Source organism: Rana temporaria, chromosome 2 (assembly GCF_905171775.1).
Source record: "Rana temporaria chromosome 2, aRanTem1.1, whole genome shotgun sequence".
Classification (NCBI taxonomy): domain Eukaryota; kingdom Metazoa; phylum Chordata; class Amphibia; order Anura; family Ranidae; genus Rana; species Rana temporaria.
This window is the reverse complement of record NC_053490.1, coordinates 393,243,206-393,270,149: the sequence shown is the minus strand read 5'-3', so window position 1 is coordinate 393,270,149 and position 26,944 is coordinate 393,243,206. Positions and strand designations below refer to the sequence as shown.

At 43.3% G+C, this 26,944-nt stretch overlaps 1 protein-coding gene across 2 annotated transcripts in view; it reads left to right on the top strand.

Annotated features, from left to right (window-relative positions):
• Window positions 1-18,358, top strand: part of ATG3 (autophagy related 3) — a 105,121-nt gene extending 86,763 nt beyond the window's left edge. For both annotated transcript variants that reach the window (XM_040338053.1, XM_040338052.1), the window contains exons 11-13: window positions 13,843-13,970; window positions 16,151-16,219; window positions 18,132-18,358. In XM_040338053.1, the coding sequence (XP_040193987.1) occupies window positions 13,843-13,970; window positions 16,151-16,219; window positions 18,132-18,213 (279 nt within the window). In that variant the 3' untranslated portion in view covers window positions 18,214-18,358. The remainder of the gene's footprint in view (window positions 1-13,842; window positions 13,971-16,150; window positions 16,220-18,131) is intronic.
• Window positions 18,359-26,944: the final 8,586 nt, after the last annotated feature.

Sequence of the window (26,944 nt, the reverse complement as noted above, 5' to 3'; positions counted from 1 at the left end):
GGCAATGTAGCTGGACTACGGAGTCGGGACGGGCACTGGCCAAGCAGCTGAGCAGTGAGCACTGGATCTGGATCTAAGCCACTAGCCAGCCAGCACTGCAGAAGGATGACGGTTACACACTCGCTGCTGCTCTCTCTGCTGCCGCGCAGATGGAGAAGGAGAGGAGGTGGGTCAGGTGGTTCTCGGAGGCTAGTGCAGGGCTGCACTGGGTAAAGGCAGCACCCTCTTTGTGACAGACTCTGCGTTCTGACATGTGACGTCACTCGTTGCTAGACACGAATCGGCCGCGGCCCTAGCAACCAGTGGATGTGTCTGTCCTAATTTCATTCCGGGACAACAAGGTGCCTGGGACACAGGAAAATTAATTGCGGGATAATCTCGGGCAGTCCAAAACACGTGGTCACCCTAGGCAAGGGCCCTGCTTGGGGGCCCCAGGCCAGCTCGGGGCCCCAAGCAAATGCTTGGTTTGCCTGTCCTGTTGCGACGGGCCTGGGTATTGGAGTGGTTAATCATCTTCTGGTGAAGCCATTCCTTTGTTGATTTGGATGAATGCTTTGAGTCGTTGTCATGCTGAAAGATGATGTTCCCCTTCATGTTCAACTTTCTAGCAGAAGCCTGAAGGTTTTGTGCCAATATTGACTGGTATTTGGAACTGTTCATATTTCCCTCTACCTTGACTAAGGCCCCTGTTCCAGCTGAAGTAAAACAGCCCCAAAGCATGGTGCTGCCACCACCATGCTTCACTTTGGGTATGGTGTTCTTTTGGTGATGTCCATTGTTGTTTTTGCATCAAACATATCTTTTGGAATTATGGCCAAAAAGTTCAACCTTGGTTTCATCAGACCATAACACACACATCCTGAAACCATGTTCTTCTATATCTATCTATCTATCTATCTATCTATCTATCTATCTATCTATCTATCTATCTATCTATCTATCTATCTATATATATATATATATATATATATATATATATATATACACATACACACACCACTGATTTGTGATGGCTTTAAGGATTCTTGGGGGGTTGTTAACATCTACATACTTTAGTTGTCATACATTATACAATTTTCTTCTTCAATTTCCTATACATTTACCTCCAACTATGTAGTGCAAGGGACCTGTCTGATTTCACTCACATTAAAAGTGTTTAGGTTTGATGTCATATTATATTTTGGTAAATCTAAATGAAATATAATAAAGTATGGCCAGCCTAACAACCACTAGGCCCTCTAATCCTTGAATGATTGCCATAGCTGTGGTCTGTTTCTCATTCGCTGTGTCCTGCTGGTGGTTTCCTCTTGCCCCTATGTCTGCCCGGGAGATGCCAGTGCTTCTGTTGTGCCAAGTTGTATTAACCACTTAAGCCCCGGACCATTATGCAGCTTAAAGACCAGGCCACTCTTTGCGATTCGGCACTGCGTCGTTTTAACTGACAATTGCGCGATCATGCGACGTGACTCCCAAACAAAATTGGCATCCTTTTTTTTTTTTTTTTTTTCACAAATGGAGCTTTCCTTTGGTGGTATTTGATCACCTCTGCAGTTTTTATTTTTTGCGCTATAAACAAAAATAGAGTGACAATTTTGAAAAAAATTCAATATTTTTAACTTTTTGCTATAATAAATATCCCCCAAAAATATAGAAAAAAATCATTTTTTTTCCTCAGTTTAGGCCGATACGTATTTTTCTACATATTTTTGGTAAAAAATCGCAATAAGCGTTTATTGACTGGTTTGCACAAGATTTATAGCGTCTACCAAATAGGGGATAGTTTTTTATCGTGACAGCGACATTATGACGGACACTTTTGACACCATTTTGGGACCATTGTAATTTTTCCAGCGAACAGTACTATAAAAATGCACTGGTTACTGTAAAAATGACACTGGCAGTGAAGGGGTTAACCAGGAGGGGGCTCTGTAGGGGTTAAGTGTGCCCTAATGTGTGATTCTTACTGTGGGGGTGTGTGGCTGGACGTGTGACGTCACTGATCATCGTTCCCTATGACAGGGAACAGACGATCAGTGACAGGCTCACTAGGAAGCATGGGGAGAGGTTTGTTTACACTTACCTCTCTCTGTGACCCAGTCGCGGGACACCAGCGGCGATCGGGTCCGCTGTTCCCGCGGGGACGGTCATGGAGAAGAGGACCGGGTCGCGAGCGCTCGCCTGGGATCTTAAAGGGTACGTACATGTACGCCCCTTGTGCCCAGTCGTGCCATTTTGTCGATTTAAGTTACTATTTATCAGCGCTTTGTTACATTACCGTTCTGTCCTGAGGAAGCAGGTTTTTCCATAAAACACATTGGGCCAGATCCTCAAAGAAGTTACGCTGGCTTATCTATTGATACGCCGCGTAACTTCTATTTTGCTCCGGCGTATCTTTGTTTTGTATCCACAAAACAAGATACGCCTGAAGCTGGGCTAGATCTGACTGGCGTACGTCTTAGTACGCTATCGGATCTAAGGTGCATATTTACGCTGGCCGCTAGGTGGCGCTTCCGTCGAATTCCGCGTTGAGTATGCAAATTAGGTAGATGCACGAATCCACAAACGTACGTCCGTCCGGCGCATTTTTTTACGTCTCCGTAAGGCTTTTTTCGGCGTAAAGTTACCCCTGCTATATGAGGCGTACTCAATGTTAAGTATGGACGTCGTTCGCGCGTCAAATTTTGAAGATTTTACGTCGTTTACGTACGTCGTTCGCGAATAGGGCTTTGCTTAGAATGACGTTCACGTCGTAAGCATTGGCTTGTTGCGGGTTAATTTCGAGCATACGCACTGGGATACCCCCACGGACGGCGCATGCGCCGTTAAAAAAAAAACGTCATTTACGTCGGGTCAAGACGTATTGACATAAAACACGCCCCCATCACATCCATTTGAATTGCGCGCCCTTACGCCGACGAAGTTGCACTACACCGCCATAACTTACGGCGCAAATTCTTTCAGGATAAGGAAAATACACTGTAAGTTACGTCGGCGTAGTGTATCAGATATACGCTACGCCGGATTGAACAATGCGCCACGCTACGTGGATCTGGCCCCTTGCTTTTAGGGTCTTTCATGATCCAAATGGTTTAAAAAAGTACGTTGTAATAAAACTGCATGAATTATTTTTTTTTTTTTTTATTATTTCTCTGTGGTAATCTCGGCGTGTACCTGTAATTTTTGACGAAAAATAGGGGTTTGTTTTGTAACCTGAGTAGTATACTCTGTACACAGAACTTTTTCAGCAACAGTTCATGAAATGGTTATGCAGAACTTAAAGAGGAACTGCAGTCTGCTCACAAAATTTTGTAATACATTTTTTTTTTTGCCATTCTGAAGCTTCCCTCCAACCACTTTGCATATTTTATATATACTGTGATTCTGTACTTGCCACATATGCACTGAAATCTCCCTCCATTAAGTCTGGCTGCAATCGTTTTAACTGTGGGCAGCTGAAGCTGCTGCCTGATCACTTCCTGGATATACACACACACACACACACAGGCACAGCTCCAGCTCTGCAGCTCTCATTGGCCCTCTTATGACTCACCCCCCTTTCTGGCAAACTCACAAGAGTGAGAGAGAAAGAGAGAACTGTGCATGATGTCATAAGCCTAGGCCTTTTACCAGACAAGAAACAGAAAGTGGACCGTATAAGGTGGCAGAATTTTTTTTTTTTTTTTTACTATCCAAAGTTAAATCAACAAGGGCAGAAGATTTCAGCTTTTTTTGTATTCTTTTCAAACATCCTTATAGTATTACAATTACAAGTCAAATGTTAGCATTTAATGAACTATTGGTACATATGAATGCTATAATATGTTTCTTAAAGTGGTAGTTAACCCACTTTGCCAACTTTACACAAACCTCCCCCTTCCCTAATGACGACTGCTCCTGTCTCTGTGCTTTATAAAAAAAAAAAGCCTTATTTACGTATTTCAGTGTTTTTCCACAATCGCATGACCCGCCAGCTCTCACCTCTGCCCGCCTGACAGATGCAGCGGGGCGTGGCCGAGATTCCCCCACTGAAGTCAGCCAGGACAAAAGGAGGAGGGAGAGCCGGCTGGGAGACGCTCTGATATTCGGTAAATAAGGCATTTTTTTTAAATAAAAAACAGACAGGAGCAGCTGTCATTATGAAAGAATGAGGAATGTGTAAGATTTTGAGTGTTATGCGAGCAACAGGAGTTGCGGGGGCGGGCACTGTACCAGGATCCGACAGGCAGGGAGGGAGGGGGACGAGAGCACAGAGGAGGACAGGAAAGCTGCGGATGACGGAGGAATGTAAACTGACCTTGGTGTTAGGACTCGGCATATGAATCTGAACCTCATGTGAGGGACATGTTTACCCGTATGGGGGATGCACAGGTGTTCTGTACATCACTGGGCAGGCTTTCGCATTGCTGTAAATTGGGATATAGCCGCTGCACAAACAGTCGCTACTCCTAATGAAATATCCATGCAGATGAGCGGCCCCTGAACACCTGTGCATCCCAGTGTGGGTAAAAATGCCCCCTGTGAATGAGACCTTATTCACGAACTTGATGAACATGGAAACTTTGGAACATGTTAGGATCCTTCCTCAAATCTTTTACAATAGTTTCTTTCTGAACTACAAGTGGAGGTTCACCCGGAAATGTTAATTTTTAACATTAGTTTTGAGGCTTGTTTTGTCAAGTGGAATCGGGTAGTTTTTTTTAAAAACGAAGCAGTACTTATCGTTTTAGAGAGCGATCTTCTCCGCCGCTTCAGGGTATGGGCTGCAAGACTGGGCGTTCCTATTTGATTGACAGGCTTCCGACGGTCGCATCTATCGCGTCACGATTTTCCGAAAGTAGCCGAACGGCGGTGCGCAGGCGCCGTATAGAGCCGCACCGACTTTTGGCTACTCGTGACGCGATGTATGCGACCGTCGGAAGACTGTCAATCAAATAGGAACGCCCAGTCCCAAAGACCATACCCGGAAGCGGCGGAGAAGATCGCTCTCTAAAACGGTAAGTACTGCTTTGTTTTTAAAAAAAATACCCGATTCCCCTTGACAAAATGAGCATCAATCTAATGTTAAAAAAAAAATTTCGGGTGAACTCCCGCTTTAAAGGATAAGTTCACCTTTGGAACATGTTGCATGTTCCATGCTTTTTTAGGGTGTAACATGTTCCAGGATCTGCACCTTCTCCCCGACACCCACTGTCACAATTTGAAAAAAGCGCAGCTGTTAGGGGATCCGCCCACACGACTGTGTCATTCATTTATATTTTCCTGATAAGTACTGTCATCCATTGTAGCTGACGGTTTGTAGTTCTCAATGAAGTATGTGGGTGGCGGTGAGGTTCCGTGTAGTGCATTGGTTATCCTACTCTCAAGTAACGGCCTTCGCATATTCGAGGTATGGTTATCCTGAGAGTTTGCGGGAGCTGGAGTTGTTGTTTTTTTCCGAAGGGTGAACTTGGTCTTTAAGCTAGTCACTTCAATACCAGATTTTCTGCATTAATCGATGAATAACCTGGTAACAGATTCTTCTATTGCTAAGAAAGGAAGAATGATTTCAGTTCACTAGATATTTTACAGGGATTTAGGAGGTCATAAAAAACATACCTTGATTTAATTAGGGACAGTGCACATGTCTAATTCTCTGCTATATGGTGTGTGTATAATATATGCAGTTGCAGAGCATTGAGGAGCTGGATATGAAGGTATTTTAAAGTGAACCTGAACCAGTCTTAAAGGGGTTTTCCACCTTTTTTTAAGTTTATTAAAAGTCAGCAGCTACAAAAAGTGTAGCTGCTGGCTTTTAATAAACTGACACTTACCGGCTCCAGCGACGCGCCGGCCGGGGCTCCACTCCTCGCCCCCCCTCGCCGGCCGGCGTCTTCATTCTTAGTGTGGGCACCCGGCAGTGACAGCTTTCGGCTTCACGGCCGGGCACCCACTGCGCATGCGCGAGCGGCGCGGCGCCGTCCGATTGGACAGGCGCTCGCCTACAGGGAGGGGCTGTGAAAAGGCGATTAAGCTAATCGCCTTTCCAGCCCCTCGGCGGAAGGAGGAAGTGGGACAGGAAGTCCCCTTCTCCTGAAGCCCCCACTCCCCCCCCAAAAAAATGACATGCCAAATGTGGCATGTAAGGGGGTGAGGAGTGGGTTAAGCAGAGGTCCATTTTTAGGTGGAACTCCTCTTTAAACATTTCTGAAGTAACCTAGCCACAATGCACACACTGAGGTCTATGCGAGCACCTGTAATAGACTTTAACTGGTCCCTGTGGAGCCCTCTTGGATGCTAGGTCCACACCATATCCACTAATCGGGATAAAGCTCATTAGACTGAAATGTTTGGGGTGGGGGGGTACACTTAAATTATGAAAGGGAGCCATTTCTAATTTAGATAATTGAAAGTGTTGTAAAGGTAGAACATTTTTTTTACCTTGATGCAGGTATAAGGTAATATTAAAAAAAACTTCTGCATGCAGCTCCCCAAGTTTTAGGCCAGGTTCACATTAATTCAAATATTTATTCCTGTATGGTAAAATGTTACTTTATTGTAGAAATGTGGATTCCTTTTAACCCCTCAGTAAGATATGTGTGTCTGTGTTTCTTATTACTACATATGTTGCATAATAAAAGTTTGCTCAAGGTCAGATTGGTAACTAAATTGCAATAGACCACAATACTTGTGAAACGAAAAACAGCAGTAGAGATTCGCGTTTTCTTAAAATTTAAAAAGCATACCAGTGAGCAGGGTCCATGCCAGTTGTGCTCTTTAAGGGCTTGTTGGCCAACTTTTATTAAAGAAAAAAAAATGTCCATCCAGAATTTCCACGCAGGGGGTTTCAGGTTGCTACAGTAGTAAAATAATAATCAAAGGAAAATGCCGAGCCACCTGGCTCGCTTGAGAAATGCTGCCGCCTAGGCTTTACACTTCAGCCCTCTTGGCCATACAACAGCTTTCGTGCTGCTCAGCCCATAGCCTTGGGCCCTCTGACTACACCATGCAGACATGTATGCTTCTCCCTTGCTTGCCTGGACTCCTTGGGAGGGTGGAGCCCAGAACCCTATTCCTGACTCCGCTATGAGCCCAGGACCCACCTGCTCAATCAACCAGCCAGACTCCCCGGCTGTTTCCAAATCCCGGTCCCAGGATTAGAGATTCCATCCCACCCATATCGCTATGGAATCTCCGGGCTCCAGGTCCCCAAGTGGATTTTACAAACTTTGGAGGAAACCGATCAGATTCCTCCACATTAAATAACCTTGGAGCCCCTCAACCTGCCTATTTGAGAATCCTGGGCAACCATTACCAGGACAGGGAACTGTACTGTCACAATAAAATGTGTATGTATGTATGTGTGTATAATATATATATATATATATATGTGTGTGTGTGTGTGTGTGTGTATATATAGATAGATAGATAGATAGATAGATAGATAGATAGATATATATAGATATATAATTATATGTGTGTGTGTGTGTGTGTGTGTATATATATATGTATATAATATATACACAGACACAGTATCTCACAAAAGTGAGTACATCCCTTTGCATTTTTGTAAATATTTTATTATACCTTTTCATATGCCATCACTGAAGAAATGACACTTTGCTACAATGTAAAGTAGTGAGTGTACAGCTGGTATAACAGTGTAAATTTGCTGTCTCCTCAAAATAACTCAACACACAGTCATTAATGTCTAAACCGCTGGCAACAAAAGTGAGTACATGTCATGTTGGTGTCATGTGACTCATTAGTGTTTTAAGGTCTCCGCTGTGAATGGGGGACAGGTGTGTTAAATTTGGTGTTATTTCTCTCATACTGGTCACTGGAAGTTCAACATGACACCTTTATGGCAAAGAACTCAGAAGATCTGAAAAAAAAATGTTGCTCTACATAAAGATGGCCTAGGCTATAAGAAGATTGCCAAGACCCTGAAACTGAGCTGCAGCGCGATGGCCAAGACCACATGCTCAGCGTCATATGCAGGTTTTTTTTGGGGGGGGGGGGATAGACGTATGAGTTCTGCCAGCATTGCTACAGATGTTGAAGGGGTGGGGGGGTCAGCCTGTCAGTGCTCAGACCATATGCCGAACACTGCATTAAATTGGTCTGCGTGGCTGTTGTCCCAGAAAGAAGCCTCTTCTTAAGATGATGCACAAGAAAGCCTGCAAACAGTTTGCTGAAGACAAGCAGACTAAGGATATGGATTACTGGAACCATGTCCTGTGGTCTGATGAGACCACAATAAAATGATTTGGTTCAGATGGGGTCAAGCGTGTGTCGCAGCAACCAGGTTAGGAGTACAAAGACAAGTGTGTCTTGCCTACAGTCAAGCATGGTGGTTGGGAGTGTCATGGTCTGGGGCTGCATGGGTGTTTCCGGCACTGGGGAGCTACGGTTCATTGAGGGAACCATGAATGCCAACATGTACTGTGACATAGGGAAGCAGCGCATGATCCCCTCCCTTCGGAGACTGGGCCGCAGGGCAGTTTTCCAACAAAACAACCCCAAACACACCTCCAAGAAGACCACTGCCTTGCTAAAGAAGCTGAGGGTAAATGTGTTGTACTGGCCAAGCATGTCTCCAGACATAAACCACATGGAGCATCTGTGGGACATTCTCAAACGGAAGGTTGAGGAGCGCAAGGTCTCTAATATCCACCAGCTCTGTGACGTCGTCATAGAGGAGTGGAAGAGGACTCCAGTGGCAACCTGTGAAGCTCTGGTGAACTCCATGCCCTAGAGGGTTAAGGCACTGCTGGAAATTAATTGTGGCCACACAATATATTGACACTTTGGGCCCAATTTGGATATTTTCACTTAGGGGTGTACTTGCTTTTGTTGTCAGCGGTTTAGACATTAATGGCTGTGTGTTGAGTTATTTTGTTAGGGGACAGCAAATGTACACTGTTATACAAGCTGTACACCCACTACTTTACATTGTAGCAAAGTCTAATTTCTTTAGTGCTGTCTCATGAAAAGATACAATAAAATATTTACAAAAATGTCAGGGATGTACTCACTTTTTGATGGAATTTTTATTGTGGCTATACCATGCTAACAGTGTTTTTCAAAATTCTATTCAACAAAAAAAAATGTTATGTTACTTTCCAGATGTTTTGTATTGGGTTTGGATCAGGACTGGGCTGGCCATTTTATCATGTCAACGTTTTCAACTTTAAGGAACTGCTTTACCCATTTTGCTGTGTGATGGGGGGCATTGTCGTGCACCAAAATTGCTGGCTGATTGGGTAATGAACGCGGGGAAGGAATCGCATGTTGTCGAAGAAAGTTCTGATAAACATTTACATTCACTCTGCCATGTAGTTGTTTAAGAGGCCCAGCTTCTGCTTCAACAAACAAACATCAAACCATGACACTTCCCTTCCACCTTTCACTGACTTCTTTACACAGTTTGGGGTTAGTCTTTCCCCATTTTGACAATGAACATAATCCCATCCAACCCAAATAAATTTAAACCTGCTTTCATCATTAAGTGAATTTTGGACCAGTTCTCCTCTGTCCACACAACATGCTCCTCAGCAAAGATTAGGCTAGCCTTTTGATTCTTTCTGCTAATGAGCAGTTTGGTCACTGCAGAGTGGGCTTTCAGTCCAAATTCTCTTAAATGGCGAGACACTGTATGATGAGACAGATCCTTTACTCTGCTTGCCATTTCAGTGCTGAACAATCGCAGCTGCAGTGTTGAACCAATTGCCCATTGAGATTCTCCGCATTATCCTGTCCTCTCTTGCGTTTGTCTTTCATGGACGACCAGCCTTCTTGGGGGAAGCCAGTCCCACTGCTCCAGGTGAGGCGGTGTTCTGACAATATGGTTCCACTATCGGATAGGTTTCCGACCTCGACTGCACATGCGCAGTCAGAGGTTACGTAAATCTCTGAGGCCGAACAGCAGTTTGTCCGCTGTAAATGGAGCATGCGCAATGAACACTGCGCTCGCTCCCAACCCGATTCTTGGGGGTGGTTCTACACGCTCGCTCTATACAGCAAGGGGCAGTGGTTATACACGGCCCCTCCGCTCAATGGCCAGTGCTTTTGTCAAAGGGGCGGATGTCATATTAACCGCTTAACGACCGCCGCATGTATATGTACGTCCACAGAATGGCACGTACAGGCAGATGGGCGTCCCTGCCTTTCCGCGGGTCACGTCTGATTGGGACACCCCCCCCCCCCCCCCCCGGTACATGTGGCGGTCGGAAATCGTCGGGGAGCGATCCGGGATGAGGGCGCGGCTATTCCTTTCTAGCCGCCCCCTCGCGATCGCTCCCCGGAGCTGAAGAACGGGGAGAGCTGTATGTAAACACGTCTACCCCGTGCTTTACTGTGGTGGCTGCATCGATCGTGTCATCTCTTTTATAGGGAGACGCAATCGATGACGTCAGTCCTACAGCCACACCCCCCTACAGTTGTAAACACACACTAGGTGAAGCATAACTCCTTCAGCGCCCCCTGTGGTTAACTCCCAAACTGTAACTGTCATTTTCACAATAAACAATGCAATTTAAATGCATGGTTTGCTGTGAAAATTACAATGGTCCCAAAAATGTGTCAAAATTGTCCGAAGTGTCCGCCATAATGTCGCAGTCACGAAAAAAATCGCTGATCGCCACCATTAGTAGTAAAAAAAAATAGTAAAAATGCAATTAAACTATCCCCTATTTTGTAAACGCTATAAATTTTGCGCAAACTAATCGATAAACGCTTAGAATACGTATCGGCCTAAACTGAGGGGAAAAAAAATGTATATATGTTTTTGGTGGGATATTTATTATAGCAAAAAGTAAAAAATATTGCATTTTTTTTCAAAATTGTCGCTCTATTTTTGTTTATAGCGCAAAAAATTAAAACCGCAGAGGTAATCAAATACCACCAAAAGAAAGCTCTATTTGTGGAGGAAAAAGGACGTCAATTTTGTTTGGGAGCCACGTCGCACGACCGCGCAATTGTCTGTTAAAGCGATGCAGTGCCGAATCGCAAAACCTGGCCTGGGCATTTAGCTGCCTAAAGGTCCGGGGCTTAAGTGGTTAAGCAGTGTTTTTTGGGGCCATGGCTTTATCAAATAACTGGGGGCGTGTATAACCACTGGCCCTTGATGTATAGAGTGAGCTGAGGGGGCGTGTATAACCAGCGCCAAGCATTGGGTCGGGAGCGAGCGCAGTGTTCATTGCGCATGCTCCGTTTACAGCTGACAAACAGCTCCTTCGGTGTCGGAGATTTCCATAGCCTCCAACTACGCCTGCGCAGTAGAGGTTAGAACCTATCCGATGGGGGGGAACCATTTTGACAAGACACCAGCAATGTTGCAATCCTAGTAAGCAAATCCGTAGAGTACACCTTTTCCTCCTCTGTCTGTATGCCATTGTGCTATGCTTTTATTGATCTTCCTTCTTAAATTCAATTTGCATAGTTTGTGAGAGTGCAGCCATCCGTTTTTTTTTTGTTTTGTTTTTTTTTCCCCGCTTATCCAGCCTTCTTGGGGTTCTTGAATGAGTTGTAAAGATGCAATATTCTAGAAATCACAGATTTGGAACGTCAAACTTCTCTTGCTATGGCTGAAAGGGTTATCCCTTTGCCCTTTATCTTGACAACCTGCTGTTGGAGGGTTTCAATCACATTAGAATGGCTCACCATCTTGCAAAGTCAGTGAAAGGCTGCCAGTTAAATGGGGGTTGTCAGATAATTAAAGAAATTGGCACAAGGTGCCAGATTAACACCAATAATTGGGAGGTATCTGAAAGTGTTCTCTAATTTTGACCAATGTTCTTTTTAAGATCTCATTGAAGTGTTGTTTTTTTTATTCTTTTATTTTAATATATGCAACTCATGAAATAATGCTTTTCAGAACTGCTCTTTTACTCCTGTTTAGATCATTTCAAAAAAGGACTAAGCAGTGACCTTGACTTTTTTTATAATTGTAGGTTGCTCTCAAAATTAGATCTGCAGTGTATGTGTGTTATTGTTTGTACCCATAGTAGGGCCCAGATACAATAGTGCGTGTTTTGCCTGACACTGACCTAGATCAAATGCTGATGTAGCTATTTTATCTTTTTATTTTATTTTTATTTTTACAATATTTATTTTTCTCCCTTTTAAGAGGAGGCGGGGAAAAAACCTCAGGGATGAGCTATATACTGTATTTGCTGGCGTATAAGACTACCTTTTACACTTAAAAAAAGCAGGGGTCGTCTTATACGCTGGGTCAGCTGCTCGGATGCCTGCTGGATGTGCAGTAATACTGTATGTAGCTTTGGCTACATACAGTATATACCGCTTAGCCAATCCTGGTGAGCGATGCATTCAAATGAATACAGAGCCTGCTCGGATTGGAGTAACAACCTCTGCCAATCCGAGCAGGCTACATACGGTAGCCTGCTTGGATTGGCTTTGAGAGTCAGACAGGCGTGGCCTGATGTTACAGCCTCTGCCAATCCAAGCAGGCTTTGTATTCATTAATAGAATACATTGCTCGCCGTGATTGGCTCCAGCTCCAGCAAGAAGAAGAATATGGCTCCAGAAGGAAGAAATATGAAGCCTCTGAAGGGGGGTCGTCTTATACAGTGAGTACAGGCAAAAAAATCGTAAAAAAAAAAGTAAAAAATTAGGTGGTCGTCTTATACACCCAGTCCCCTTATACACCGGCAAATATGGTAGTCACTGATCATTGTGGTAGCCAATCAGGGACTGTCAAAGTTATTAGGTGATTGGGAACCAGGTCTCCCAGTTTTCAAACGTTGGTAGGAGACCCAGAGCTCTCGGTGAGACCTTGAACCCTGTGCTGGAAGGGCGCTGGGCAGTGCACTCCCAGCACAAACACAGAAGCACATATATGCTTCCCCACGGATAAAGACCCCCTTCCATGAGGCCGCTAACGTGTGTGCTCATCGGGAAGGAGTTAACAGCGTACACATTGTAGTAATCCACAATTGTGTTGCTCTTGGTATAGAACCCTTGGATCTTTCAGTTGGTGAAGTATTCTACTGATTCAATCTTGGTTATTTAAGCAAGGTCCTCAGTTCAGCAGATTCAATTCTTGAAGTGCACTTGACTGCAGCCGAACATCACCAGAAGGTGGTAGCTGGATAAATGGAGCAATTTCAAGTACTCTCATCCACTGAATGATCAAAGGGTGCAGTCTGAAAATGGTAGGATCCTAGATGATGACAACATTGTATTATGTTTAATCCTTCAATCTCTGGAAGCTTTATAGGATTTTATTTAAAAGTTTTATGAGGGGTATATTGCACATCTGAGTACTGTGTTCTTCATACATAGCCATATGGACTTCATGTTTGGACTTCAAGTATAATGCCCTGTACACACCCTCTGGATTTCCGACGGGAAAAAGTCAGTTGGGAATCCTGACGGGGGAAAAAAGAGAGCTGGTTCTCTTTTTTGACCGGCATGTTTGGCAGTTTTCCCGTTGGAAAAACTGCGAGGGAGCATACACACGGCCGGGATTCCCAGCCAAAAGCTCTTCTCGCAGTTTTCCTGTTGCAAAACCCGGTCGTGTGTACAGGGCATAAGACTTAGTTGTTGTCAGACTTTGCTATCGTAGGCTATCATAGGCTTGGCTTATAACTAATGCTCCAATTTCAACTCTTGGGCCTTGCATGATTGTCTTATTCATTTTTAATTCTTTTTTTTTTCCCCTCTAACATTCTCTTACATATTCATTATTATTTGTGGGAATAGAAGGATATATATATTTATGTATGTATGTATGTATGTATGTGCAAAAGCTTTTTCTTGTTGAGGTTAGATTTCTGAGTTTCTTTAAATAACAATTTGCAATTTTACTAACCAAATGTTGTTGCATTTTTCTTTTTTAAGCAACGTAAACCATTGACCGTAGAACACATGTATGAAGATATTAGCCAAGACCATGTGAAGAAAACTGTGACCATTGAGAACCACCCTAACCTCCCACCTCCACCAATGTGTTCTGTACACCCATGCAGGTATTTATTTCTTGTTGTGTTTCAGCCTCTAGTGGATATTGGTTGTAGGTGAACAAAGTATATTTATAATGCAGTGAATGTGACATTCACTGCAGGTGTATCTTCCTGATGCATTTGTTATCCGTTAGTGATTGAATCACCTGCAGTTAATGTTTGCAGAGACACATTCGCTGCCTTATAAATATGCTTTTAGTAGTCTTTTAAACCCTCTTAGTTCATCAAATGCCTCTCTAGATTGGCAAGGGGTTAGAACCACTGGCAGATTTATATTACTGTCTGGTCCACGCTGGAGAGATTCAGTGCCTCTTTTTGTCCTGGAGACCATCGTTTCTACGGTTGAAATTTAGGGAAAATCTAAAGTTTTTGGGTTGCAACTGAAACGGGAATAAAGACCAAATCTTGTTTTGGGGGCAACTGTCTAAAATAAGATTTCCCTTAGGAGAGAACTTCTCGCTTCCTGTTTTTACCTTTAATTGGAGTGGAGGAAAATCTGAATGGGATACAGACCGCAGAAAAAAATGAATACTTAACTGGGGACTTAGCCATTCCTTGTCCCTAAAGCCAAAACTAAAATATGGCTTTACACATAATTTTAACCCAGCATATTGTAGTAACTATGTAGTAACCTAATGTGATTAGAATCCTACTAATTGCCTCAGCCTTCAGTTTTAAAGTTATTCTAAAGTCATCAATTTTTTTTTTACCTTGATGCTTTACCTGTTTCAAGGTAAAACATGGCCCACTTCCTGTTACTCTCTCTCCCCCCCCCCCCCCTCCCACCACAAAATGTATCTGAGCTTTCTCTCGATCCAGCGCTGTGCCCACCTGCAACAGCACTGGTCTTACAAGACATATTTAAAGCAGTGTGAGTCATTGGCTCCTGCTGCCAGTCAGATCCTGTTAGCAGGGGGCGGGGCCAAGCTGTGCTGTGTATGTCTGAGCATGGCTCGGGAGTGCACCCACATGTTTGCTGATATAGCAAGCAGCTTGCTATGGGGGCCACATGCAGCAGAGAAGGAGCGGAACTGTCTGGAGACTTCAGAAGAGGAGGTAAGGGGCCGCTGTGTGCAATAACATTGCACAGAGTGGGTAAGTGTAACTTTTTTTTTTTTTCTCCTTTTAAAAAACAAAAACATGTCTTTACAGTTGCCTTAAAGCAGGGATGCCCAACCTTTTGAAGAGCGAGGGCCACTTAAGAAACTTGTAACTGGTCACGGGCCACAATGAGTGGAGCGAGCGGATGACAGGTCTGTGTCCACTGTATATGGAGAGCAGACATGGACACAGCCCACTCTGCTCTATAGGCCCTTCGATCCGATCCACCCAGGATTTTTATTTTTAGGCAAGTGGATTGGAGGTAGGCGGTGCTCTGCGGATCAGTTTGAAAGCAGCCTAGTAACCACTGCAGAACAGATATGCCCATATTTGGTATCACTCTGCCTGTGACAGGAGCCATTGCTATATAGCAAGCATTGTCTTATGCGGCTCTGCTCCACGGCCGCTTGCTTTCTCTTCTGCTGGCTTCATTCACAAGACTGATGCTCTGGGATGATGGATCGGCTTGCCAACCAGTCATCCCAGAGAAGGAGGTCACGGGCCACATCAGAGGGCTCCGCCAGTCCACATGTGGCCCCCGGGGCAACTGGTTGGGCACCCCTACCTTTAAAGGTACTAGCAGATTGTAGCTGCTAACTTCAGAATGTCTTTGCTGTGCCATGGGAGACTCAAATCTTTACAAGCAGATCTTGGGTTTTCAGAAGACACCACATCCTGCAATGCGGTGAGTAGGGAATTGCCCTTGTTGCACTGTTGAATATAGGTGAATTTCATGTAGTACTGCTGCTTGGGACTTCTAGTGCACAGAAAAGGCAAATGTGATGATTTTAGTGAAGTCTGCATGCACTGGGTGGTGCATACCATCAGAAGATAAGGTTGGCTTAATATCTTTTATCGATAGGGACAGAACACATTTATCTTCCTACATGTACACTTTACTTCAATGCTGGACTATTTCAGAATGGCCTAACAACCTTGGTTGTATGCCACAGTTCAAATAACATTTTATCTATTCAAAAGTGTTTCTATTATGTTACATGTATATACACACATACAGGATAATCCTAATTTTAATGCCATTTCCATAAATACACTACTGTTTCCTTTCCTTTTTTTACTTTTAGGCATGCGGAGGTAATGAAGAAGATAATTGAGACAGTCGCAGACGGCGGAGGAGAGCTGGGAGTTCATATGTATCCTTTGTTCTTCTTTAAGTTCATGTTTCTATATGTGTGTCTCACTTTACAGCGCCAGGGAAGACAGCAAGCGGGCAGGTAGGGGGCACTATATTGCAGAAGAGACAGTGCATGTATCTTCGACACTAAAAAGCCTGCCTGCTTGCTGTTTCTTACAGCAGAACTTCAATTCCACTTTAAGTATTGGTAAGATACCTCCCAAGAGTTTATTACTTCTAAAGGGATACAGACACTGCAGATTTCCTCATTCAAACATAAAAACGCACCAGCTGATTGTAACAAACCAGTCACTCATATTTAAAATTGGACTGCAATCATCCTGGTTCGAAAAAGAGGGCTATTTCTTCACACACAAATGTTGGAATCCGCTGCAAAGTTGGTAAAAATCCCTGAAATGTACATTGATTATCCAAAGAGTATTGTTTTTTGTTTTTCAACAAAAGTGGAGTTACTCTTTAACCCCTTCAATACTGTAACAAATATACAAGACAAACGTTCGACACAGGATTTTGCATCCATTGAGACCGTCTCCTTACAGCACTATCTGACCAATAAAGAGTGCAATTGTTCTAAAGAGTGCCTCAATAGAATTCTACCAGTTCACATGTGTCGACGTGGAACATGAAGACAAAGGGATAGAGCAAAGAAATTACCTTGTTGATGCTTCTTTACTATCTATTTACAGGCTGAGAGCAAGGAGAGAGCTCACTGTGTTGTTTAACAGCAACTGAGAAATAAGGTCACCAGGCTGGCAGGGCTTTGTGACAGAGCTATGTACACATAGAGCTATGTACACACTGGATGGACAGAAATGTAAATGCTTTGACAGAGAAAATGGCCCCCCCTAATATGCATTTCATGTGTATTGTGGGTCATTTGCCTGGAGTTCAGCCTTAAGGGGAATTCTATATGTTTATTTAATTTTTCCAAGACATTATTAGAGTCCCTATAATTTGATCTCTTATAGGGCTTGTTCACCCCATGTGCAGCGACTTGTGTTTTTTCTGTGCCTCATTCACACCACATTGTTGTGTACTTGTGCAATGCTATAAAATACAACCTGTCTGCATTTTCACGCAATGCACATGAATGCATGTAGAAGCAACACAACTTAAAGTGGAGTTCCAAAAAAAAAAATCTTAAAATAAATTTTTTTTTTTTAAAAGAAAAAACATTTTTTTTTATACTCACCTGAAAGGGCAGTTGCTATGCAGAAGTAGCTCTTCTGCCTCTTCCTCCACCGTGGTGGAACTTCTGCCTCTTCCTCTGTCGCGGTGTCTTTTGGAGACTGAGCCGCGCTGCCTTCTGGGAACTGTGTGTATCCCAGGAGGCAGCCGCCCATTCACAAAGCGCCACGCATGCGCAGTAGGAAACAGGCAGTGAAGCCGTAAGGCTTCACTGCCTGTTTCCCTTAGTAAGGATGGAGGCGCAAGGACCGAGCGATCGCCTGTCGGGGGACTGACATCACGGGCGACTAGGACAGGTAAGTGTCCTTATTAAAAGTAGGCAGCTACAGTGTTAGTAGCTGCTGACTTTAAAAAAAAAAAAATCACGGGTGGAATGCCTCTTTAGAGTAAAGATTAAAAAATAAATTGTTGCTAGTAATTTGCCCCCTTACAGGGACATGTTGCTTCACAACAAATGCCATGAAAACGGATTCCAACATGGATAAAAACATTACACAACGCATGTAAAAATTCATGTTCAATGCATATGATCACAGATGCATTTTTGATGCGTTACAGTGAGTTTTTATGTGCAGTATGTTCTTGAAAGGACCTAATATGCTTTATTTTTTTTGTATTAAATACTAAATGGAGAATCTGGGGGAAAAAAGGCATTGACTAAGGGATAGCAATGACTGTGCATAGAGTTTATACCTACCATTTCCTTAACCATCTATCCTCAGGTACCTGCTTATTTTTCTAAAATTTGTACAGGCTGTCATTCCTACAATAGAATATGATTACACGCGGCATTTTACAATGTAACTTCAACCATCCATATCCAGATCCTGTGAAAGCTCAATTTTTAATGACCGTTAAACTTCTTTTTTTTTTCCCCAAACATTCAAATATGCAACATTTCTGTAATGTATAATATGCTTATTTGATTAAATTTCTGCATTTAAACAAATCTGTTGTATGATTTTGTTTTTCTCCTTATTTAATATTTATAATGGTATTAGCTAGAAAATAGCTGAAAGTGAATACAGAAATTAGCAGACATTCAATTTTTTTATTTTATAATCTTAATGTCCTGTTATGTGCACTCACATTTCTCTGACTGTGACCTGCATCCGTGCCAACTTGTTGATTTAGTGTGGGTTTCCCAGAAGTTAATGGACAAACTTTGAGTGACATAAGTAAACAGCCAGTTCCATTCAAAGTGTACAGTGCCTTGAAAAAGTATTCATACCCCTTGAAATTTTCCACCTTTTGTCATGTTACAACCAAAAACGTAAATGTATTTTATTGGGTTTTATGTGATAGACCAACAAATAAATATCTGAAAAGTATGGTGTGCATTTGTATTTAGCCCCCTTTCATCGGATACCCCTAACTAAAATCTAGTGGAACCAATTGTCTTCAGAAGCCACCTAATTAGTAAATAGAATCCACCTGTGTGTCATTTATTCTCCGTATAAATACAGCTGTTCTTTGAAGCCCTCAGAGGTTTTTTTTGGTTGTAACATGACAAAAGAGGTTTGTTGGAGAACCTTGGTGAACAAACCACATCATGAAGGCCGAGGAACACACCAGACACATCAGGGATAAAGTTGTGGAGAATTTTTAAAGCAGAGTCAGGTTTTAAAAAAGAAAATCACAACCTTTGAACATCCTACGGAGCACTGTTCAATCCATCATTTGAAAATGGAAAGAGTATGGGACAACTGCAAACCTACCAAGACATAGCCGTCCACCTAAACTGACAGGCTAGGAGAGCATTATTCAGAGAAGCAGCCAAGAGGCCCATGGTAACTCTGGAGGAGCTGCAGAGAGAGATCCACAGCTCGGGTGGGAGAATCTGTCCACAGAAACGCTATTAGTTGTGCACTTCACAAATCTGGCCTTAGTGGAAGTGTGGCAAGAAGAAAACCATTGTTGGGAAAAAAAGCCATAAGAAGTCCCAATTGCAGTTTGCGAGAAGCCATATGGGGGACACAGCAAACACGTGGGAAAAGGTGCTCTGGTCAGATGAGACCACATTTGAACTTTTTGGCCTAAAAGAAAAATGCTATATGTGGTGGAAAACTAACACGCACATCACCCTGAGGAACACCATTCCCACCTTGAAACATGGTGGTGGCAGCATCATGTTGTGGGGATGCTTTTCTTCAGCTGGTACAGAGAAGCTGATCAGAGTTGATGGGAAGATGGATGGAGCCAAATACAGGGCTGTTTTTCTTGTGTTAGAGTCTGCAAAAGACTTGAGACTGGGACAGAGGTTCACCTTCCAGCAGGTCAACGACCCTAAACATACAGCCAGAGCTACAATGGAATTGTTTAGATCAAAGCATATTCATGTGTTTGAATGGCCCAGTCAAAATCCAGACCTAAATCCAATTGAGAATCTGTGGCAAGACTTGAAAATTGCTGTTCATAGAACTTTTTTGCAAAGAGGAATGGTCAAAAATAAAGCTGGTAGAGACATCCTCAAAAAGACTTGCAGCTGTAATTGCAGCAAAGGGTGGTTCTACAAAGTAGTGACTCGTGGGCTAAATACAAATGCACGCCACATTTTTCAGATATTTATTAAAAAAAAAAATTTGAAAAAACATTTATCATTTTCCTTCCACTTTATAATTCTGTGCCACCTTGTGTTGGTCTATCATAAAATACATTTAAGTTTTTGGTTGTACCATGACAAAATGTGGAAAAATTCAAGGGGTATACATACTTTTTCAAGGCATTGTATATTAACCCAAAATCTTATTTTACTTGTATGGTACCGAACACGCATTGATTCTTAGACCGTGGGTTATATAGCCTTGAAAAATAGGAATAAAGAAACTGCGCTAGGATGTAGAAAAAAATTTGGCGCAAAAAATGCCTAAGGCTCTTAGTTATAAGCAGCAACTAACCTGAAAACAAAAAACAGTGAACAGAGTGGAAAATTATATATATATATATATATATAGTTGCGCTAAACCTCAAAAACAAACCCTGAAATGGATTAGTGATAAATGGCTACCATCTGGTAGGTCATAGGTCATTACATATACAGTTGTATTCAAAATTATTCAACCCCCACTGAAATTGATTGTTTTGGCCAGTTTGACATTGATTTTGATCATTCAGTCATCCTGCTTACAATTAAATCAAAGAGGCACGTGTAGGTCAGACAAATATAACATAACATTTATAATGAAATAACCACAAATGTCTTTTCTGTGCTCACATCATTATCAGTTTTATTTAACCCCCAAGTGACATTCAATCTTAGTACTTAGTACAACATCCTTTTACAGTTTTATAACAGCTTTTAAACGTGAAGCATAGCTTGACACAAGTGTCTTGCAGCAATCTACGGGTATCTTCGCCCATTCGTCATGGGCAAAAGCCTCCAGTTCAGTCACATTCTTAAGCTTGCGCACTGCAACTGCTTTCTTTAAGTCCCACCAGAGGTTCTCAATCGGATTTAAGTCTGGTGACTGCAATGGCCACTCCAAAATGTTCCAGCCTTTAATCTGCAACCATGCTCTAGTGGACTTGGAGGTATTCTTGGGATCATTGTCCTGTTGAAAGGTCCAACATCTCCCAAGCCTCAGGTTTGTGACGGACTGCATCACATTGTCATCCAATATCTCCTGGTACTGAAGAGAATTCATGGTACCTTGCACACGCTGAAGCTTCCCTGTACCTGCAGAAGCAAAACAGCCCCAAAGCATGATTGACCCCCCGCCATGCTTCACAGTAGGCAAGGTGTTCTTTTCATCATAGGCCTTGTTCTTCCTCCTCCAAACATAGCGTTGATCCATGGGCCCAAACAGTTTTAATTTTGTTTCATCAGTCCACAGAACACAATCCCAAAACTTCTGTGGTTTTTCCACATGACTTTTGGCATACTGCAGTCGACTCTTCTTATTCTTTGGAGACAGCAAGGTGGTGCGCCTGGGAGTTCTGGCATGGAGGCCTTCATTACGCAGTGTGCGCCGTATTGTCTAAGCAGAAACTTCAGTACCCACATCTGACAAATCTTTTCTCAGTTCCTCAGCAGTCACACAGGGACTTTTCTCCACTCTACGCTTCAGGTATCGCACAGCAGTCAAAGTTAGCATCTTCTTTCTGCCACGACCAGGTAGCATTTCAACAGTGCCCTTTGCCTTGAATTTGCGAATGATGCTTCCTATGGTGTCTCTTGGTATGTTTAACATCTTTGCAATCTTCTTATAGCCATTGCCCTTCCTGTGAAGAGTAATCACCTCTTCTCTTGTCTTCCTGGACCATTCTCTTGACTTCCCCATGTTTGTAACCACACCAGTAAATGTCTAGAAGGAGTATCAGTCATTTTAAAGCTGCCTAATTGGTGCATATTAGGCTATATTGCTGCTCCCTAACATCCACAGGTGTTTTCAATACCTGATTGAAAACACTTCAATGAACCTCTGTTCTTCAGAGTGGTAGTCTTTAAGGGGTTGAATAATTGTGTAAATGTAGAATTCACAAAAGAAACATTGACTACTGTATTTCAAAACCAATTGATGTCATTTTAGTTGCATATGGTTCTTTAAGAAGTCCTTGTAGGATTTCATTCTGAATACAATTACAAATGTACACTAAATTCCCTAAAACCCTTTACAGCATTGGGGGGTTGAATAATTTTGAACACAACTGTAAGTTAAGTGAATAAGTTCATACAGTGCAAAAACAATAATAGTTGGTGCAAAAGACTATGAAGTATGCCAACAGTAAAGTGACCACATATGAAAAATTCAAAAATACAGAAAATATAAGTGGAGAAGAAATAACCCAGACTCTCTTCTCAGACTATGATAACCAAAGTGAAGTCGACCACCATTAGTAAGTAGAACTGCTTACCAGAGCAATTTGGTCCCTTGTGACAGAGGACCCAAAAAAGCATGTGTTAAATCCCATCAGGCAAATGACGGTCCCTATATCCACAGTGTTGTTGATCGGCACGTTCCACAGCATAAGAACCAGAGCAGTTGATATACAATGCAAAGGAAAACGAATGCCTCGATAGTGTAAAATCAATGGTATTTATTGGAAGTAACAAACAGTAAAAACTCGAATTTAATTGTAGATAAGACCAGCCTTAAGCCTGTTGTGCCGGCCGGACGCAAACAGGCAAAACCGTTCGTATGGACATCGAGCAGTGGAGGGTGATGACGTCAGGCCGAACGAGCGGCGTGCTGTGAGTTTTTACTGTTTGTTACTTCCAATAAATACCATTGATTTTACACTATCGAGGCATTAGTTTTCCTTTGCATGGTATACCAACTGCACTGGTTCTTATGCTGTGGAACGTGCCGATCAACAACACTGTGAATATAGGGACCGTCATATAGCCTTGACACTAGTCAACTTCTATGCCAACCTAATACTGAAAAAGATTACATTGCATTGCATCTGTCCTCAGTATCCCCTTAATGTGCTTGTTTCCCTGCACATGTTTTCTGTAGACACCTCCCAGACTTTTTTTTGCCCATCTCTCCAAACATATTCAAATATGTGACTGCTCTACAGACTCTCACAAGAGAATGCCTAGCATTTCTAATCCCCTGATATTCATCAGATAGGGAACCTCTAAATCTCTTCTTTCTTTTAGAGGAATGCAGATCCGCTCACTTATAGAGAACCCCTGTAAGAACAGAACTTTCTCATCTGTTACCCCTAACAGTAGTATTTCTTTGTATTCTACCTGGTGTCCCTCTCCTTTCCTTACACTACATAGGACAAGAAAGTTGAGTCCCCCTCACTGGACTTTTTAAGGCCCTGGTGATTTTAAGTACAGTCATTATGGATACTACATAATATCATAGTAAAGAGTATAAAAATGTATGAAAATGTTTTATTTTTTATTCTTGTATAATAAAATTCATATCAAGATACATGTAAACATAATACGTAGCTGTGCAAATGCACGTCAAAATGACACAAGACTGTATATTACTGAAGGGTTCTGGACCACCGTGGTGGAGAACCACACACAACGCATTTCAGAATTGTGTTTTTTTTTTTTTATATAACGAGAGATGAAAAATAACCACACTAGAATGAAAACAAACTAAATTTCGAGGATAATATAGGGAGGGAGAGTGTATTATGTGCAGTTTGGAATCTATGCAGGAAAAAAAGGGGGAAATTGTCCGACCTTGGTTACTTTTCCTTTTAGTAACTTTCTATGTTCCCCTCTACAATATATGGATGTGGCATTGTGAGTGCTTCTTTCCATTTTTCAGGTATTGTAAGACTACAGTATAGCACAACAATGATTGCATTTATATTTGTGGATAGTACCTTTTCTTTGCAGTAAGGACTATGTCCCAGAGAAGAGGGTCTAGGGCTAGTAAAAGAGGCACCAGAAAATCCAGACGTAAGGCTAAGGATTCTGAGCTTGCCTGCAGTTTACCATCCCCCTCTGTCAGCCTTATAGCAGCCTCACAGGATGAACCCCTGTCTGGTTTTGCAGCTTCTCCTATGGCAGCTCCTGTATACGTCACTGAGGATGCTTTAAAAGTTCCTTTGGATGGCCTGGAAGGAAGGATTGCTAATATTGTCGCAACCTCCTTGAGAGATGGCAGAAAACGGGGTAGATCCCCTTCATCTGCTCTGGCTCTCTCTTCTCAGTTGCTAAAGATGCAGGTGCAATATTATGCAGAGATGGTGCGTGCCATTTACAAATTGCCTCCTGTTGAAGCTCCTAGGCCCTCTGTTTCCTCTTTGGGATCCCGGAAATCCTCACAGGCTGCATGCGCCTTTCCAGTTCATCTCTTGCTGGATAAACTGATGTATGATGACTGGGTTCACCAAGATAAACAGTTTTCTCCTCCTAAGCAGTTTTCCCTCCTTTTATCTTATGGAGGCAGGTTTCACTAAGAAATGGGGGGGTACCTGCTATAGATGCAGCTATTTCTTGTGCAAACATAAACCCGACCCGTTCTTTAGACAACGCGCAGGGTTTTAAGGATCCAACTGATAAAAAGCTGGAGTCCCTATTAAAAGCCTCCTCTCCCATGGCTGGGGCTGTAGTACAACCTGCAGTTACAGCCATTGGTGTATGTCAGTTCCTCAAGGAACAAATGAAGCAGATGATTAACCTCCTCCCTACCTTTCTAAGGCCTTGTGCTTTGCGATTGATGCGATTATGGACTCTGTTTAACAAGCATCTCGCTTGAATCTCCTACAGGTACACATGCGCAGGTCCCTTTGGTTAAAACCTTGGGAGGCAGAGGCTTCCTGCAAAAAATACTTGGCAGCGTTACCCTTTGGGGGAGAACGCCTGTTTGGAGATGACCTGGATAAATGCATCTAAAAGATTACCGGAGGCAAGTCTACTCTATTGCCGGTTAAGAAAAAGAGTAAGCGTCCCTCATTTAAACGTAGTCTTTCTCTAGCCCCTGGGAACACGGTCTCCAGGCAGTGGCGACGGCCGCCCCAGTCTAACACTAGGGGAAAAGCCCAGAGCCAAGCCCAAGGGCAGAAAAGAACTTTGGGTTCAAGGTCTAAACAGACCCCCAAAACTTCCCTATGAAGGGATGCCCCCGGCCGAGTGGGGGGAAGGCTGCTGCATGTTGCAAACACCCGGCGGAACGAGGTTCAGGACAAGTGGGTCATCGCCACAGTGTCCTCAGGCTACAAGCTAGAGTTCAGAGAACTTCTGCCACCCCGTTTTCTGAGATCAAGAATTGCCAAATATACAGAAAAAAGGGCCTTTACTATTGGCCTTGGAACACCTGTTGTCCCAAGGGGTAATCATAGAGTTAGCCCCAGAGGATCAGGGGTCAGGATTCTATTCAAACCTGTTTACGGTTCCAAAACCAAACTGGGATGTCAGACCTATCCTAGATCTAAAAAGTCTGAATCAGTTTCTGAACATTCGCTCCTTCCGCATGTAGTCTGTCCGTTCAGTTGTTTCCACCCTTCAGGGAGGAGATTTCCTGGCATCAATAGACATCAGAGATGCATATCTACATGTGCCAATATTTCCCGCTCAGGTTTCTAAGGTTTGCGGTGGATCAGCGCCACTTTCAGTTTGTGGCCCTTCCTTTTAGGGCTGGCTACGGCACCTCGAGTGTTCACAAAAATACTGGCCCCCGGCAAGGCTAAGGGCAAGAGCCATATAGATAACAGCCTACCTGGACGATCTGTTGATCATAGATCAGTCCGCCGCATGCTTGGGCCACAGTGTGCACAGCACAGCACAGTGGAAAATTTCCTAGTTACCTAGGCTGGGTCCTCAATCTGAAAAAATCTTCCTTGCAGCCTCAAAAAGGCTAGAGTACTTGGGCATGATTATAGAAATGTCCATAAGCAAGGTATTCCTTCCCAAGCCAAAGGCAAAAGCCATAGGTGTCTTGGTCCGACTGGTAAAGGCAAAAAGAAGGCCTTCTATCCGTCTATGCATGAGATTGTTGGGAAAGATGGTGGCCTCCTTCGAGGCTGTCCATTACGCCCAGTTTCACTCAAGACCGTTATAGGGTGGAATTCTGTCAGCTTGGAACAAAGATGTTCAGGCCCTGGATTTTCCTATGATCTTATCTCCAGGGGTTCGCCAGAGCCTCAGTTGGTGGTTGCTCCCCAAAATCTATCAGAAGGAAAATCCTTCACTCCAGTTACCTGGAATATGGTGAACACAGACGCCAGCCTTCTGGGCTGGGGGGCAGTGCTAGAAGAAGCATTTGCCCAGGGAAAGTGGTCCGGGCCGAAAAGCCCCTACCCATCAACGATCTGGAGAGTCGGGCAATTCATTTGACCCTTAAAGTTTGGTCTTTCAGACTGCAAGGTTGGCCAGTTCGGGTTCAGTCCGACAATGCTACGGCTGTAGCCTATATCAATCACCAAGGAGGCACCAAAAGTCTGGATGCCCAAAAAGAGGTGAATCACATCTTGGCCTGGGCAGAAGGGCATATTCCTCGCCTATCTGCAGTCTTCATTCCAGGGGTAGAGAATTGGCAGGCAGATTTTTTAAGCTGCCAGCACCTGAGTCCAGGAGAATGGTCTCTACACCCCAACATGTTTCAAATCATATGTCAGAAATGGGGAACCCCAGATGTGGACCTGTTGGCTTCCAGGTTCAACGCAAAACTGGACAGCTTTGTGTCAAGAACAAGAGATCCCTATGCTCAAGGCTCAGATGCCCTGACAATCTCATGGGATCGGTATTCCCTGATTTATGCTTTCCCTCTAGTACCGCTCCTCCCACGATTCCTTCAGAGAGTCAGAAAGGAAGGAAAGTCAGTGATTTTGGTCGCCCCGGCTTGGCCCAGGAGGCCCTGGTATGCAGAAGTCATAAGGATGGCAGTAGGAAGTCCTTGGGTTCTTCCATTACGCCCAGACCTACAATCGCAGGGTCCAATATTCCATCCTGACTTACAAAGTAAAAATGTGATGGCTTGGCTGTTGAGACCCACATTCTGAGGAAACGTGGACTCTCAGGGCCAGTCCTATCCACCCTGGTTAATGCTAGGAAGCCAGCCTCCAAGCTCATCTACTACAGAATCTGGAAGGCATATGTTTCCTGGTGTGAACCCAGAAA